Here is a 14077-nt window from a genome sequence, read left to right as displayed (position 1 = left end):
ATTTGCCCTCTGATGACGATCGCTCGTCAGAGACGAGTGACTGACGATGCTGCAGCTGCGCACACTGTCACACAAGCAGCACACGCTGATCACGGCGAGAGTTTTCTTTTCTTTTTACAAGTTAGATTAGGACATTTACTCCTATCAGATTCCTGTTCATTTACTCTGAGGATGAGAGGATGAAAAAAAAAAAATCTACTGTGTAAATATGTTCAGAATTCCGTTTTACTGAATTTTACCTGGTGACATACAAATTAGATTAGTAAATTTACTCCAATCAAACTCCTGTTCCTTTATTTTGAGGATGAGATGACAATATAAATATTTTTTCTCTGTGTAAATATGTTCAAAAATCAGTTTTACTGAAAGTTACTTTCAGTCACCTGGTGACGTCACAATATGCAAATTAGATGATTAAATTTACTCCCATCACAAACTTTAGGTCATTATGAATATTTTTCTCATTTACACTATGAATTTATCTCTCACCACTTCCAAGCTACAGCCTTTTGAAATCTTACAATCCAAACGGAATATTTTCCTAAATAAACTCTGGCGCCTAGAGGGTTAAGTTGGTCACATTTGCCTGAGCATGTATTTTTTAATTTCACTAAAACGACAAAAGTCAATGGGTGTGCCTCTCCAACGTCATTAACATTGTTTAGAAAAACTAACTCAATCATTTTTGACGTTGTGCTTAAAGCCAGGTTCTGTCAATTGGAGCCTCATTTAAGAGGGAACATATGTTTGATCCCTTCCTGTCCAGCAGGGGGCAGTGTCCCTGTAAATACAATAATCCCAGCGAGGGAAGTAAATTAACAATTTCAATCTTTATCTATACTTGTGTTCCTTGAGAAAACTCTGACCCATGTGTTAATAAATCCACCTTTAGGTTGATTTAACACTAAACATACTATGATTCATAAGGTCATGATGCCAAATTTGTTAATTGTAAGACAAAGACCACAAGACAAATAATACCAATTCTTTATTCAAAACGTGCACTTTTTGTTTAGAAAAATATTTTAACAAAAACACTGGCACAGTGCAAAGGACTAGCCTTAATGACATTTCAATTTGAAAATCTGAAAATAAAAGCATGTATTAATGATTACTTTTAACAAAAAAACACAAACTAATGGAGTACTACTGATAAAAACCTTCATAGCAATAACTTTAAACAAACAAAAAATCTTTCAAAAATGTTAACGGCTTAACAATAAGACACTGACAACAGTTTGGACAACAAGGTTAGGACATTAAACTTTGCCAAACACTTCCATTGAATGATAACATTTCAAAATCCGTCAAAGCATTAAGGATTAATCCTTTCCCTCTTTCTCTCAGAAAAATGACACAGAAACACTGTAAAATAACCAACTAACAAACATACTCCACATCAATCCACATCAAACCTGGTTTGGTGAAAATATCAATACAATTTTGCATATTCAGAAACAACAATATTGTTCAAAGCTTAACCCCTTGGTGGTAATGAAACTAGTCAAGCAGACAGTAGGAATTGGCTCCTGTTTCCAGTCTGTATTGTTACAACATTTTGTAGAAAACAATTACCTGGTCAACGGTTGTACTCAAAGTGATGCAGAGTCAACAAGAAGCAGCACTTTGACTGTTTAAGTAAGGCACCTTAGGTTGCAAAGAAGCCTCTGCATATTCACCAGGAATCGAAGACAGCACCAACATCTTCCTGCACAAGCTATTTAACAAAACATACAATTATTTTGATATTTTTACTCCACTGTAATACAGCGGCAAACTACAGTTGTCAAGCTTTGTCACAGAATCATTTCCCATCCTCTTTACATTTTTACTGGAGGTTTTCTTACACGTTGTCATCTATGTATTTTAGTTGCAGGATCTATCTTGTACTGTTGAGTCCTAGGACTAAATACTGCTGTATACACTATACTGACACAGTAAAGAAAAAACCTTAACCCTAAAGCACAAGCTGATCCTCATCATAAAAACAAATGAACATTTTTCATTTGCTGTTATCTTTTTGAAGAGACTGTTATTGAAATACAGTACAAACATATCAAACAAAAACATCAAATACAAAGCTACAGTTTAAGAACAGGAAATTTTAGCCATTTGTCCTTGAAAAAGATGACAAATAATGAACCGATTATCAAAACTGTTGACGATTATTTTTCTGTAGATCAACTAATGCATTCGAATCACTGTCTGTAATATATCGACATGAATGTGTACCATTTATTATCACTGGGTCTGTTTAGGTTTATAGATTTGTGGGTAAATTATTCAACTGTTTGATCCTCAGAGGATGGAGCTGTCAGTGGACTGCTACAAGGTAGGTCCTGACACTAATAATAATTTATAACTTTTTTAATGGTATGAATACTCAAGAAAAGAATGCAATCTGGGCGCCGTGTCTATTTTTTTTCAACACAGTATGCACAAATAAACGTAAATACTGAGTCAGTCTGAGAAGGTTGAATCATAACAAGAACTTCAGTCACAGTCTGTATTTCAGATCCACTCAGAGCCCTTTATGACTCCATATTTGCTGCCACTGCTGGTGCTGCCGCTGCCTCTGTCTGCGTCTGCCTTGCTGGAGGTGTGTTTGGAGGTCTGTCGGTGTTTCCGTTCACGGTGAGGATTGCTGTGGTTGTTGCAGTTGCTCTGTGGCTGGCTGTAGGCCTGATTGTCAGCCTCCAGCCTGTTCTGAGGCTGACGGACGTCCTTGAGGACACCTCTGGGGGCGTCTCCCATCCCCGCTTTGCACAGGTTGTCGTCATTATTGGTGTACTGCTGGCGCTCCTCTTGAGCAATGTTCACATGGTTCTGCCGGCATGCCATCTTGGCGTTAGTGAGATCGGTGATGGGTAGTGGTTTCTCGTGGTGCCCTGTAGATACCAGAGAAGGCTTGATGGCGATGTTGTACCCAGGTGGAGCTGATGGTGCATTCCAGGAAAAAGGGTAGCTGCTGTAATCCTCTCCGCTCAGCCCAGCCTTATTTAGAGCACCATGTCCCCGTGTCAGCCCGTACAGCTCGTCGTCTGGGAGCCGCACACGGCGGGAGCGCACGATCTCACAGATGGTACCTACGCCCAGATGAAGCATCTCCCATATATTGAGTGCCAGACAGAGCAGGGAGACCGCGTACATGATGAGGAGGAAGATGGTTTTCTCAGTGGGCCGTGACACAAAGCAGTCCACGTTGTGAGGGCAGGGCTGGGAGGAGCATACGTAGGTGCCGGGCACAGCAAATCCATACAGCGCGTACTGTCCACACAAGAAAGCCACCTCCAGCAAGGAGCGCGCCAAGAGCTGAAGGACATAAATCCGCATCAGTCCGTCCTCTCTGATACGCTGGCACCCATCATGGCGCACCTTAGCCTTCCGTTTTCCTTCACCACTGTCTTCTTTTGCTGCTCCATCACTCTCCATTTCTGCCATTTCATAGATCATTGGGTCTTCCTCTTGGTCATCCTCAGCCTCTTCGATGCCCCTGTGCTGCTTTCTGCCTGCGAGATAGTGCTTCTTGGGTTTCCTCCCCGAAAATCTCCTCACTCCCCCACTGTCGGCCTGCTCCTCTGCACGAGCAATTTTGTTGACAGCGTAGCCGAGATACATGAGCGAAGGGGTGGCCACCAGGATGATTTGGAAAACCCAGAAGCGGACGTGCGAGAGCGGAGCGAAGGCGTCATAGCAGATGTTCTCGCAGCCTGGCTGGCCCGTGTTGCAGACAAACTTGCTCTGCTCATCGTAGTAGATGGACTCACCTCCTACGGCCGTCAGCACGATGCGGAAAACAATGAGGACGGTGAGCCAGATCTTGCCCACGAATGTAGAGTGGTTGTGGATTTCTTCCAGCAGGCGAGTCAGGAAACTCCAACTCATGGTAGTGGCAGGGAAACTACAGTGAGAGGCAACATACACCTCCTATTACTCCCCTGTGGAGAGAGCAGAAATGATTAACCTCCGTACCATGTGTTCAACACTAGTATCAACATTAAAATTCCTCCTTAACAGTGTCTGGCACGTGGAGAGAAAAGCAAAAACTAATCATATACTGGCTTATTGTGCGTGACTCTCAGTGTGTCTCGTTCCCACACAAACAGAATAAATCAAAAAGGTTCATGCTGCAAATTAAGAAACCCCACACTCCTCTGCTGTGTCCACAAACTAGTTTAGCTCCAAGCACTTACTCTCTCCAGCACTATACATGGTTATCTAATAGGGAATTTCTTCATATTAACAACACGTTTATCCTTGATTCTTTTAATAGCTGTGCCCTAAAGCTCATATGTAAACATACCCTTGGCATTGGTACATGCAGGGGAGAGTAATGACAACACTGGAATGTGTAACCATAATTGCTATTGTTAACTGAATGTCTCTTATAGGCATTTACATTATCTGTCCATCCAGATGTTCCATAAGCTAAAGACTTTCTCATCTGGTGCACGAGATGAAAACTTGTTTGTGCTTGAAAACTGAAGAGTAAACAGCAAACTTATTTTTTCACTGCCACTTTCAGTCTTATTAATATCAAAGTACTGATTGCTTCATTCAAATATTACAAAATTAAAATGATACACTTAAAAGAACAGTCCCCCCGAAAATGAAAATTCAGTCATTATCTACTCCGATGGCCAATTAAAAGTCAGGTGAAGTTTTGTAGTTGGCAAAACATTTCTGGAACTTCACAGCAAAACAGCGCTGCAGAATTCTCCTAAACAACTGAGTGAGTGAAGGTGAAATCTGAAACGATGCAAAGCAAGGAATGAAACCACTCCGTGTGATTGGTATTCATGTGTAAAACATACTTTCCTCTTTTGATGCTGATATCCTTTTTGTCCTCTAATAAACTAGACCACGTCATACTGTATCTAACCCTGAAAGAACTCAGTTTGACCTGCAGACATCCATCTGCCCAAACCTTATGCTGCAGACATCTCTACGAGTCACTCATGTGAGAAGAAATCTACGAGGTTCAGACTTCTGCGGGATAGGCTGTGTCTGCATGTGTGTTAATTGGAGGGTTTCTAAGGATAGTTTATAATCCAACAATCAAGGTTCCTGCATGGTTGCAGAATACGATGCTCTTCACATACATTTACCAACAGGGACAGAGACTGAGGCAAACAAGGCCAGGTTATAAAGGACCAGCCTTGAGGTTGTTCTGAGTCTGTCGCTGTATGAAGTCAATTATGTTATCATACTGTATGGCAAAAAAAACACATTTGTTTTAGTGTTTAGGTGTTAAATCAAAATTCTATTCTTTCAATCAGCAGGTCTGAACTTAGTGTGATTTGTTTTATGACTGGAAAGATGAATTCATTGGTCAATGGATGAAAATGTGTTCAGCAAAAACGTTGACATTTGATTGTTTTCTTGAAAATCGAAAGGAAAAAAAGGAAATTTTTGCATGTGCAAAACTCCGGTAAACCCTGATTTTAATGTATTTATAAACTGTAAGTGAATATGCAATTCTCTAAGTGCATATAAAGGGCTGCCCACACGTTTATTGATGCCATGCCACTGAAAATGTCTCTCACTGACATACTAGACATTCTGACACACTGTCACATTGAGTCAGTGAGACATTTTATGACAAAAAAAAAAAAAAAAACTCCTACAAAACGAGGTCCAGCTGCTGTTAACATGCTGTTGTGTCTCACTATAAAGAAAAATACAGTCTTGAATGTCTCATTAAGAGTCACATGCCCTCTAAAACTGCACATCTGGCCCTGTTGTGTAATCTACTATTTGGAGGCCCAGTGGCACAACTACCACCACCAAAACACAAGTATGGCGGATGGCAAGAAACTGGGAAGAATCCTTCACAATGCTCATATTCAGCAAAGCAAATCATGCCGCTGAACAGAAATAAAGAGAGAAGCAAATTTAATTGCAAGACACAGAATCATCCATCTTAGGTAATGACAAACCTCCGTCAGGAAAACATCCTTCCTACGCGGACCCAAACAAATGAAATAAGATGAACCGGTGTTTAGATGATTACCTTTCAGTTTTTTATGCTGGATTTTTTGGAAATGTGAAACTCATGTGAAAATAACCTGTGAATACTAGAAGCTTCTGCTAATGATATGAGTCAATAAGACACAAGGACAGGAGGCTACCGTCAAACTCCTCACAGCCCTGTGCTGGCAGGACGGCAGAGCAGAAATGTGTCCTCGCGAAGATGCTTTTATACTCGCTCCACATTCACACCGTGTGCATTCACCTGGATTTTATGTGCACAGGCTGTAAGACTAATTGACCACCAATGAAGAGCTCTAATCCGCGCTCTTTATCAGTCTTTTGCCCCTTTTTCGGTGCAGCCGATGCACCATCTCCTAGAAGCATTCGAATACTGATTTGGTTGTTGATAGCCATGGAAACAGTCGAGGCTTCGAAGCATTTCAGTCAGCCCTTAAACACACCATCCTCTTTTGTTACACATGTATGCACAAAACCAGAGGCTGCTGTTACGGTTTTTTTTCTGGTATCTATGTAGAACCACCAATTGCAGCAGTAAGTGGACCAGAGAAGATCCCTTTTTAAATAAAACTGCAACTAAAGTCCAGTCATTATTTGAAAAAAACCTGCCTGGTCTCAGTATATATCAACAGCTCCATTGCCCAAGTTGCCCATAGTGCCACATCCTGCCATGCCTGAAGGTGATACAGTGCATTTTCCCCAGATGTCTCCCAGCCCCAGACCCAGAGCCTCCAGTTTCCTACAGAGCCAGTAAAAGAACTATTTGAGGAGTGTAACTTTAAAGAGCAGGCACATGCCTATCTAAGAAGGCTTCAAGCTGTGAACGTGAAGGTCTGTGGCTTCCTTCAAAGCTGTTAAAGTGATTCTCCACCCAAAATCTATCTTTTCAGTATGAAATACTCACCCGCTATAAACTTGAAAGGTGACTGTAAAAGGTTTGTAGCTTGCTGACACTGCACTTCCTTTTTTTCTTGATTAGAGACATACTATACACTAGGACGCTCGTGGGGCAAAAAAAGAAAAATGAGAGGAGGAAATAACATGCAACAAATGTCCCTAGCTGGACTCAAACACTGACCACACCTTCAGCATCTTAAATGCAAGAACACCTGCCATCTCAAATAGACAGGAGAAAAATAGCTTTGATATGACGATCCAGCAACATGCACCACGACGGTGAAGTTTGCTACGACTTCACCATCATGCATTTAGTGCAGATGAAGAGTAGGGAAGTACTTTGCCTTCTGAGGAAGTAGCTGATTCCATGTTGCGACTGGGAGCCAATAAGTCGACTACAACAGGAATTCGGACCAACAAAAAAGCCTGAGGAAGGACTGTCAAGCTAGCCAATGAGCATTGATAAAAACTGAATCAAAACTAAAGAGCAATGACTATAGCATGCAGATAAAATTCATTTCATTACCACGTTACGCAAGACCTGTAAACTTACTTAATAATCTGTCCTCAGGAAAGGCCTGCAAGTGTGATTACCTATATTTTGGACTCAGCATCACCCATCACTATATACCCAGACATGGAGCCCACAGGGTGCTGGGGCCACCTACTCAAAGATGTCAAACTACACACAGAAGAGGCACGACATAATGTTATCTACACACCAGCCTCTGGCGTGGAGAGCTCATCTGTCCAGCCGAAGAAGCCAATACAAGTACACTATGCTTGCAGAAGTAATCAATTGTCCAGCTAAAAAGAGCTGGGAGTATTGTTATATGATCTGGAGAATGAGCGCCTTGTACAAGAGCATCTTCGTCATCTTATGATAGTAATTACTTTGCTCTTTTGCCCTGTGTCATGTTGTGAATTTAAGTGTTTTCAGTTAGAAGCTTACTTTGTCTTACCACCTTTCACTATATTTTACAATGACAGTAAACACGATCCATTAACTACATTGGCCTCCTCTGCAAAATAGTCCTTTAGCATTAATGTATCTGTGATTTGATTATCATTGCAAGAAGAATTCTGAACAAACTATGACAGATACCAGGGGCCGCATGCATGCATAAAACCGTGTTTATTCACGACAAAAACTGTGTGACGCACAAAGACAAAGAAAATCGTTACACGGTCAAATTTATAAAGCTGTGCATTCACCTGATTCTGATTTATAAATATCAAAAATTGGAGAACAGGCACAAGAGCACAAGCTTCATTTCTACTCCAACAACTATCCATACTTGGAAATTGGCAAGCAACCTAAACAAACTGTGTTTTACTCTGAAGCTACATCTCACCTTATCTTTCATGTCGACCTCATTGTTTCACGCTCAGCCATCTAGAAAAACGTGTACGCTGGGCTGAAGCATGTGTGTTCACCACACAGTCCTCTATAACTGCCATATCATGTCTGGGAAAAGGCTTACATTTTTGTATACATCGTTTAATACATCCGGCCCCTGGTCTCTAGTGTAAACAACAACCTCATTATGTTGGAAACTGAGAGGAGTACAAATAAGCATTTTGGGACTCAAAAACCAGCAGTGTCCTTTGTCCTAATAATAACAGGATCTAAATTTTAGTGTTCTCACAGCACAGGGTCGAATGAATTTAAATTTGAAGTATTTCTGCATATTTGAAGACAATCTTATTACCTCTTTTTGTTTTATCCTTTCTATCCTCCTTGTTTTCGCAGCCAGAATTCTGAGATATGTCAAACCCCATGTGCCTGCAAAGCAAAAAGAGAGATAACAAGTGTTTAATACAATTCCATCCATTGTCTGTAATCGCTTATCCCTCTCAGGTTCACGGGGGGCTGGAGCCGATCCCAGCTGACATCGGAATAGCGGCAGGGTACGTCCTGGGTAAGTCGCCGGTTCATCACAGGGCTGACATATACGGACAAACAACCATTCACACTCACATTCACACCTACTCACAATTTAGAGTAGCAATTAACCTAACTTTTGCATGATTTTGGGTTGTGGGAGGAAGCCGGAGTACCGGAGAGAGCCCACGCAGACAAGGGGAGAACATGCAAACTCTGGATAGGTCTGGAGCCCAGGACCTTCTTGCTGTGGGGCAGTGGCGCTTATTATTAGACATGAGAATTGCTGTTAATTCACAGTTTCATGGTGATTTTTAAGAGCATATGCCTCCAGTTTGAAATCTAAAATGAGAAAGAGAAAACCCTGAAGACGATAATTACAATCACAGATCGTTCCTTTCTCATTTACTACTAAACAACGCTGTAAAGATAAAGGTTACACAGCTCTCTCAAATCAAATACCCCTATAAAAGAACAGCATGAACAGTCACACATCCTGATAATTATAGAAAGAATGTGTGATATTGGTCTATTTGGTTTCCAATTAAGCACAAAATAATTTAACATTAACCAGCTGTTTTACCATTATTCTTTTCTTAGAGATTTCTGGGGAATTGCGAAAAAGAGTCGATTAATCAATTTTCGTCAGTCAGGTTAGCTAATTAAATATCTTTTGGTTTTGGACTGCTGGTAAACAAGCTGTTTGAGTTGGGAATGAGGACAATTTTAATGCTGTTTTCACCTTTTTCCCCCCAGATATTTCTCCAGTAAATGGAAGTAAAAGTTTTTTGCACCCACTGATCCTTCAAACCCACAACTGGAGGTGTCTGAAGACCTCCAGTCCTGTTTTTGGATGCTAGCAACTTACGCTAACCTTAAGTTAAGCTGTAGCTAACAATAACATTAATAAAAGACTGTCAAAAAGTCCCCTAACAGATTTGTTTCATCTTTTTAACATGTAGTTAAAATATGATGAATATAATGCTTAATTATGCCTATTGATTATCATCCAGTACACTTGACAGTTACAGTAAGTTGGTTATAAAACGTAACATTAAAAGACAAAGTTAATCTGCAGCTAGGTAACCAAACTACCTTGCTAACAGTTGCAATGTTAAGGTAGCTAGCTAAGTCAGTTCTCCGAGTTGGATGATTTGTTAAGCCAAAAAGAAATGTCAAGAAAGAAAAAACAAATCTCGTGGTTTATCTAGGACCCTTCCCCTACAATTTTCTAGTAGTTTTCACAAAAACATACTTTCACAAGTCACAGGACACGAACACATGAGGTTGTGAATTCACCACAGCATCCTCACCTTTTTCAGACGCGCATTTGGCGCCGCTCCCCTCCGTCAGAAAGCTGCTGGGTCAACGGCAACACTTCACAAATCAACCGGCTAGAAACGGCTCTCCTGTCAAGAGAAAATATAAACTTCATCGCCGAATTGCAGGAAAAAGTGCAATACTGAAGCTGACTTGAAGAAATGTGTGAAAAGTTTTAGGTAAGTGAAGTTCTTACTGGTTTAAGTGTAAAAATTGACTTTTTTATCGCGGCGACTGGTCTGGAGAGGGAGAGATGATTGTATGTGCGGAGGAGGACAAACGGGCTGGTGCGAGGCGAGGCAAGGAGGGGCTTGTGTGTGTGTGTGTGTGTGTGTGTGTGTGTGTGTGTGTGTGTGTGTGTGTGTGTGTGTGTGAGTGAGTGTGTGTCAAAGAGATTCAAGCATGATAAAGTATTTTTCTATAGAAGTCCATTTCCTCAAGTTAAAGAAAAAAGAAAAGATGAAATAAAGCTTGGTGCAAAAAATATTTCCATAGTATTCATTAATATGAGATAAAACAAAGTCAATATGGGATGAAAAGCAAAACTTTTGACATAAAAAGTCATAATCATGAGATAAAGAGTTAACATTATGAGATAAAAGTGATAATTATGAGATTAAAGAAGTTGATAGGAGACCCTAACCCAAAAAGTCCATTTTGGGGGGTAAAAGGTTAAAATTATGACATAAAAGTCATAATTATAGGATATAAAGTTGAAATTATGAGAAAAAAATGCGAAAAGTTAGGTGAAATTAATATTTACGAGATTAAAATAAAGCGGTATGAAATAAAACGTCAAACTGATTAGAATAACGTGATAATTCTGGGATTAAACGTCAAAATATTGAATTAAAAGTATTAATTATGAGATTAAAAAGTTGATATGAGATAAAAAGTAATTTTTTTAGATAAATAATAAAAATTATGAGATAAAAGTCAAAATTATGAGCTAAAAGAGTCAAAAAGATGTGATATAAATAATAATTATCTTGCTTGTTTTCTTCATGATTTCAACTTTTTATCTCATAATTATAATTTATGGGATTTTTTTTTCTTTTTTTTTCTCTAACTGGCAGGAATCGACTTCCATAGTTTTATTTATCGACTTGCTTTGTTGGCAAAAAATAACCTCTCCATTATGAAAAATGTAAAACCTTCTGTGCATAATTGAATCCAGCTCTTATAAATCATGGGGACATGATGTTTTTCTTTTAAAGATTATACTGTTATAGTCAAATATAGGCAAACTATGATCTCAAGTCAGGGGTTAACCTACATACCTGCATGTTTCTAAATGCATCCCTGACTACATTCATCACCTTCTGTATGACTGCCAGAGAAGTCTTAATCTTGTGGGTAGTACCGGTTCTACTTGATTGTAGTCACATATTTTCCAAGGTCACGATCTATTTCATTCATCCATGTCTATCTGTCATCAAGGACATGTGGAAGGTTAACTCATGACAAATGAGGACTTTGTCTTTGAATTGCAGACTTATTCATCTTAGACAGGTGTGGCTTTATCAACAACACACAGAGATGCTTTACGATTAGGTTAGCGCAGCAGAATACTCCTACACCCTTTTGAATAGAATGCAATGGTTCATTGCAAAGTTTCTGGTTTCCTCCAGTTTCTTGTTCTGGCTGCACAAATGGTAGAAAGAATTGGTCATGAGTCAAGGCTTTATGAGACGGGCAAAGACCAACACATATATTCAACACACTGTTGTCTTTAGAAGGAGTCTGAGACTGAACAGACGCCAACAGTTTGTTTCATCTTCTTCCATCAGGCTTTGGATACAAATCGCGGGGTTTGTTTTCATCGAGACCTTCCACTATCAAGTCCTCGACAAGCTGCCTTAAAGGGGCGCTCCATGAATTTTACACATAAAGGTCAGTTTACTCGTCATGGAGCCTGTAAAAACAGCTGTATAATGTCATCTGTAGTTCTTGTGGGAGCTTGCTATAAAATAACTCTGATGATGTGAACAGCCTGTGTGCTCCACTGGGGGTGTGAAGTGAAAATGATCAGAGAGATTAACATTCACTGACGCTCTAATGAAAGAGCCTGTGTAGTTGTATTGCAGGAATTTGTAGTATCCAGTGTTTTTTGACCAGTACTGTTAACAAAAAAAATGCTCCAAAAACTCCATCATTTTGTCTTTTAACTTCCTGCTTACACCAGACGTGGGAACGTGTTGCACTGTTGACATCTGCTTCCTCTAACCACCTTCCAAATACGTTTGAGCAAATATCTGACCAATGTTATCTTATAAAGTAGTGTCGGCATATCGATACGTATTCAGTCTGAATATTTGAACTGTTTAAATCCTCATTTTCTGCAGTATCGATACACTGGTGCCATCTGTGCTTTCTCACTTTCTCTTCTGTTCCCTGTGGTATCAAAATGGTATTGTATATCGATATTTTTCGAGGTATTGTATCGAAGTTAGGAATTCCAGTATCGTGACAACACTAGTATAAAATATAACATGAAGGAATGACTGGAGCAACATAAGATCATTTCTTCTGCAGGACTCCGACAAACATTAACCGCTGTGTAATGGCACTAATCTGATCAGTTCTCCCGCATGGTCAACTGGTCACGTTTCTGATATGATAATCATGGTGACAGATCAAAATGTGTTGCTAATTGTGTTCATGATAAATAATTTCATTTCATAACATAGGTTGTCCGAGTGTGGACGCTAAAAACTCCAGTATTTCTTCATCTAAAACAAAGAGTCACAGACTCATTTGGCCGGTTTCAATATTCAACATCATCACACAGATAAGTTACCATCAGAGTTTTACATTTCTCCCAATAGAAAGAGCTACTGTTGCAAAAGTAAGTAAGCTAGTCATCGAGCTAGCTGCTCATTAGTTAACGCGAAACGTAACTTTGCACTAAAAATCCTTTTTTATCCGACAGCTGTGGTCGATGTGGTGTCTAACCCTAACCCCAAAGGAAAGTTTCAGGTTGTAATTTAAGTGTTATTGTAACATTAAAGAGGTCAATATTGAACAACACTGTCACACAGTCTGGTTTTTGTTTAACTACATTAGCTCATTATATCAAATTATATTATCACAAAAGCATTAACGACATGATACTGATAAGTTAGCATCAGAGCTCTTAGGCTAGGCTACCGCTGCAACAGACAATAAGCTAGTTGCGCTAGTTGTCAGCTAGTTAACGCTGAACATAACTCCACACCGAAGAACACTTTTTATAATCTGATATGTGTTGTCACTGTGGTGTCGTCAGGCCAAATGACCCACAGAGAAACAATACAAAAAAACATATTAAAAGAGACAAAGGTAGAAGAAGAAGAAGAAGAAGATGATATTTACAAAAGGAAAGTTTCCCGTTGTAATTTAAGCGTTAGCCCAATGTTAGGCGAGGTAACTAATTACATTTACTCAAGCACTGTACTCAAGTACAGTTTTGAGGTACTTGCATTTTGCTTGAGTAATTTTCTGCTACTGGTGGTTGGTAAATCCATGATACACAGTAAATACATACAAGTAAGTATATGTGTTATTAACTTGTATTTTTGATACTTAAGTACATTTAATTTGAGATCCTTTAAGACTGTTACTCAAGTGCTATTTGTAAGAGTGACTTTCACATTTACCAAAGTAACATTTAAATCACAATATCTTTACTTTTACTTAAGTATGACTTTTGAGAATGTTTTACTGCACATTTAGGCACATGCAATGTTTAAATCCCTTTAACTGACCTTATCGACTTAAAATGTTATTCCTACTCCAGCCTTCACCCTGATAGTATCCCAGCCATGTCAAAAATGTAAATCTTTTGTTTTCAAATAACCCACTGATGCTTCAAAAACAGTTTGAAATGTTCAGTGTTTAATTGTCTCCTTGTAGCTTTCAACGTGTATGCTTTCCCCGTCATAATGATGATGTTGTTTATGTAAGTAAGACCTCCTTGTGAATGTGGACGTGTGTTCCCAACTA

The 14077-nt window shown here is 39.4% G+C and overlaps 1 protein-coding gene across 1 annotated transcript; it reads right to left on the bottom strand.

Annotated features, from left to right (window-relative positions):
- Positions 1-2173: 2173 nt before the first annotated feature.
- LOC141015576 (gap junction gamma-1 protein-like) lies at positions 2174-10156 on the bottom strand. The gene is made up of 3 exons (XM_073489704.1): positions 10087-10156; positions 8601-8674; positions 2174-3938 (listed from the first exon to the last, which is right to left on the bottom strand). Exon 3 carries the CDS (start codon positions 3883-3885, stop codon positions 2512-2514), a length of 1374 nt encoding a protein of 457 aa, XP_073345805.1. The 5' UTR covers positions 3886-3938; positions 8601-8674; positions 10087-10156; the 3' UTR covers positions 2174-2511.
- Between the last annotated feature and the right edge of the window lie 3921 nt (positions 10157-14077).

Source organism: Pagrus major, chromosome 20 (assembly GCF_040436345.1).
Source record: "Pagrus major chromosome 20, Pma_NU_1.0".
In the NCBI taxonomy this organism is placed as follows: domain Eukaryota; kingdom Metazoa; phylum Chordata; class Actinopteri; order Spariformes; family Sparidae; genus Pagrus; species Pagrus major.
This window is presented reverse-complemented; position numbering and strand designations above follow the sequence as displayed.

Excerpts from the sequence above, each read along its gene's own strand:
- LOC141015576 (XM_073489704.1), bottom strand. The coding sequence starts at position 3,885 with ATGAGTTGGAGTTTCCTGACTCGCCTGCTGGAAGAAATCCACAACCAC.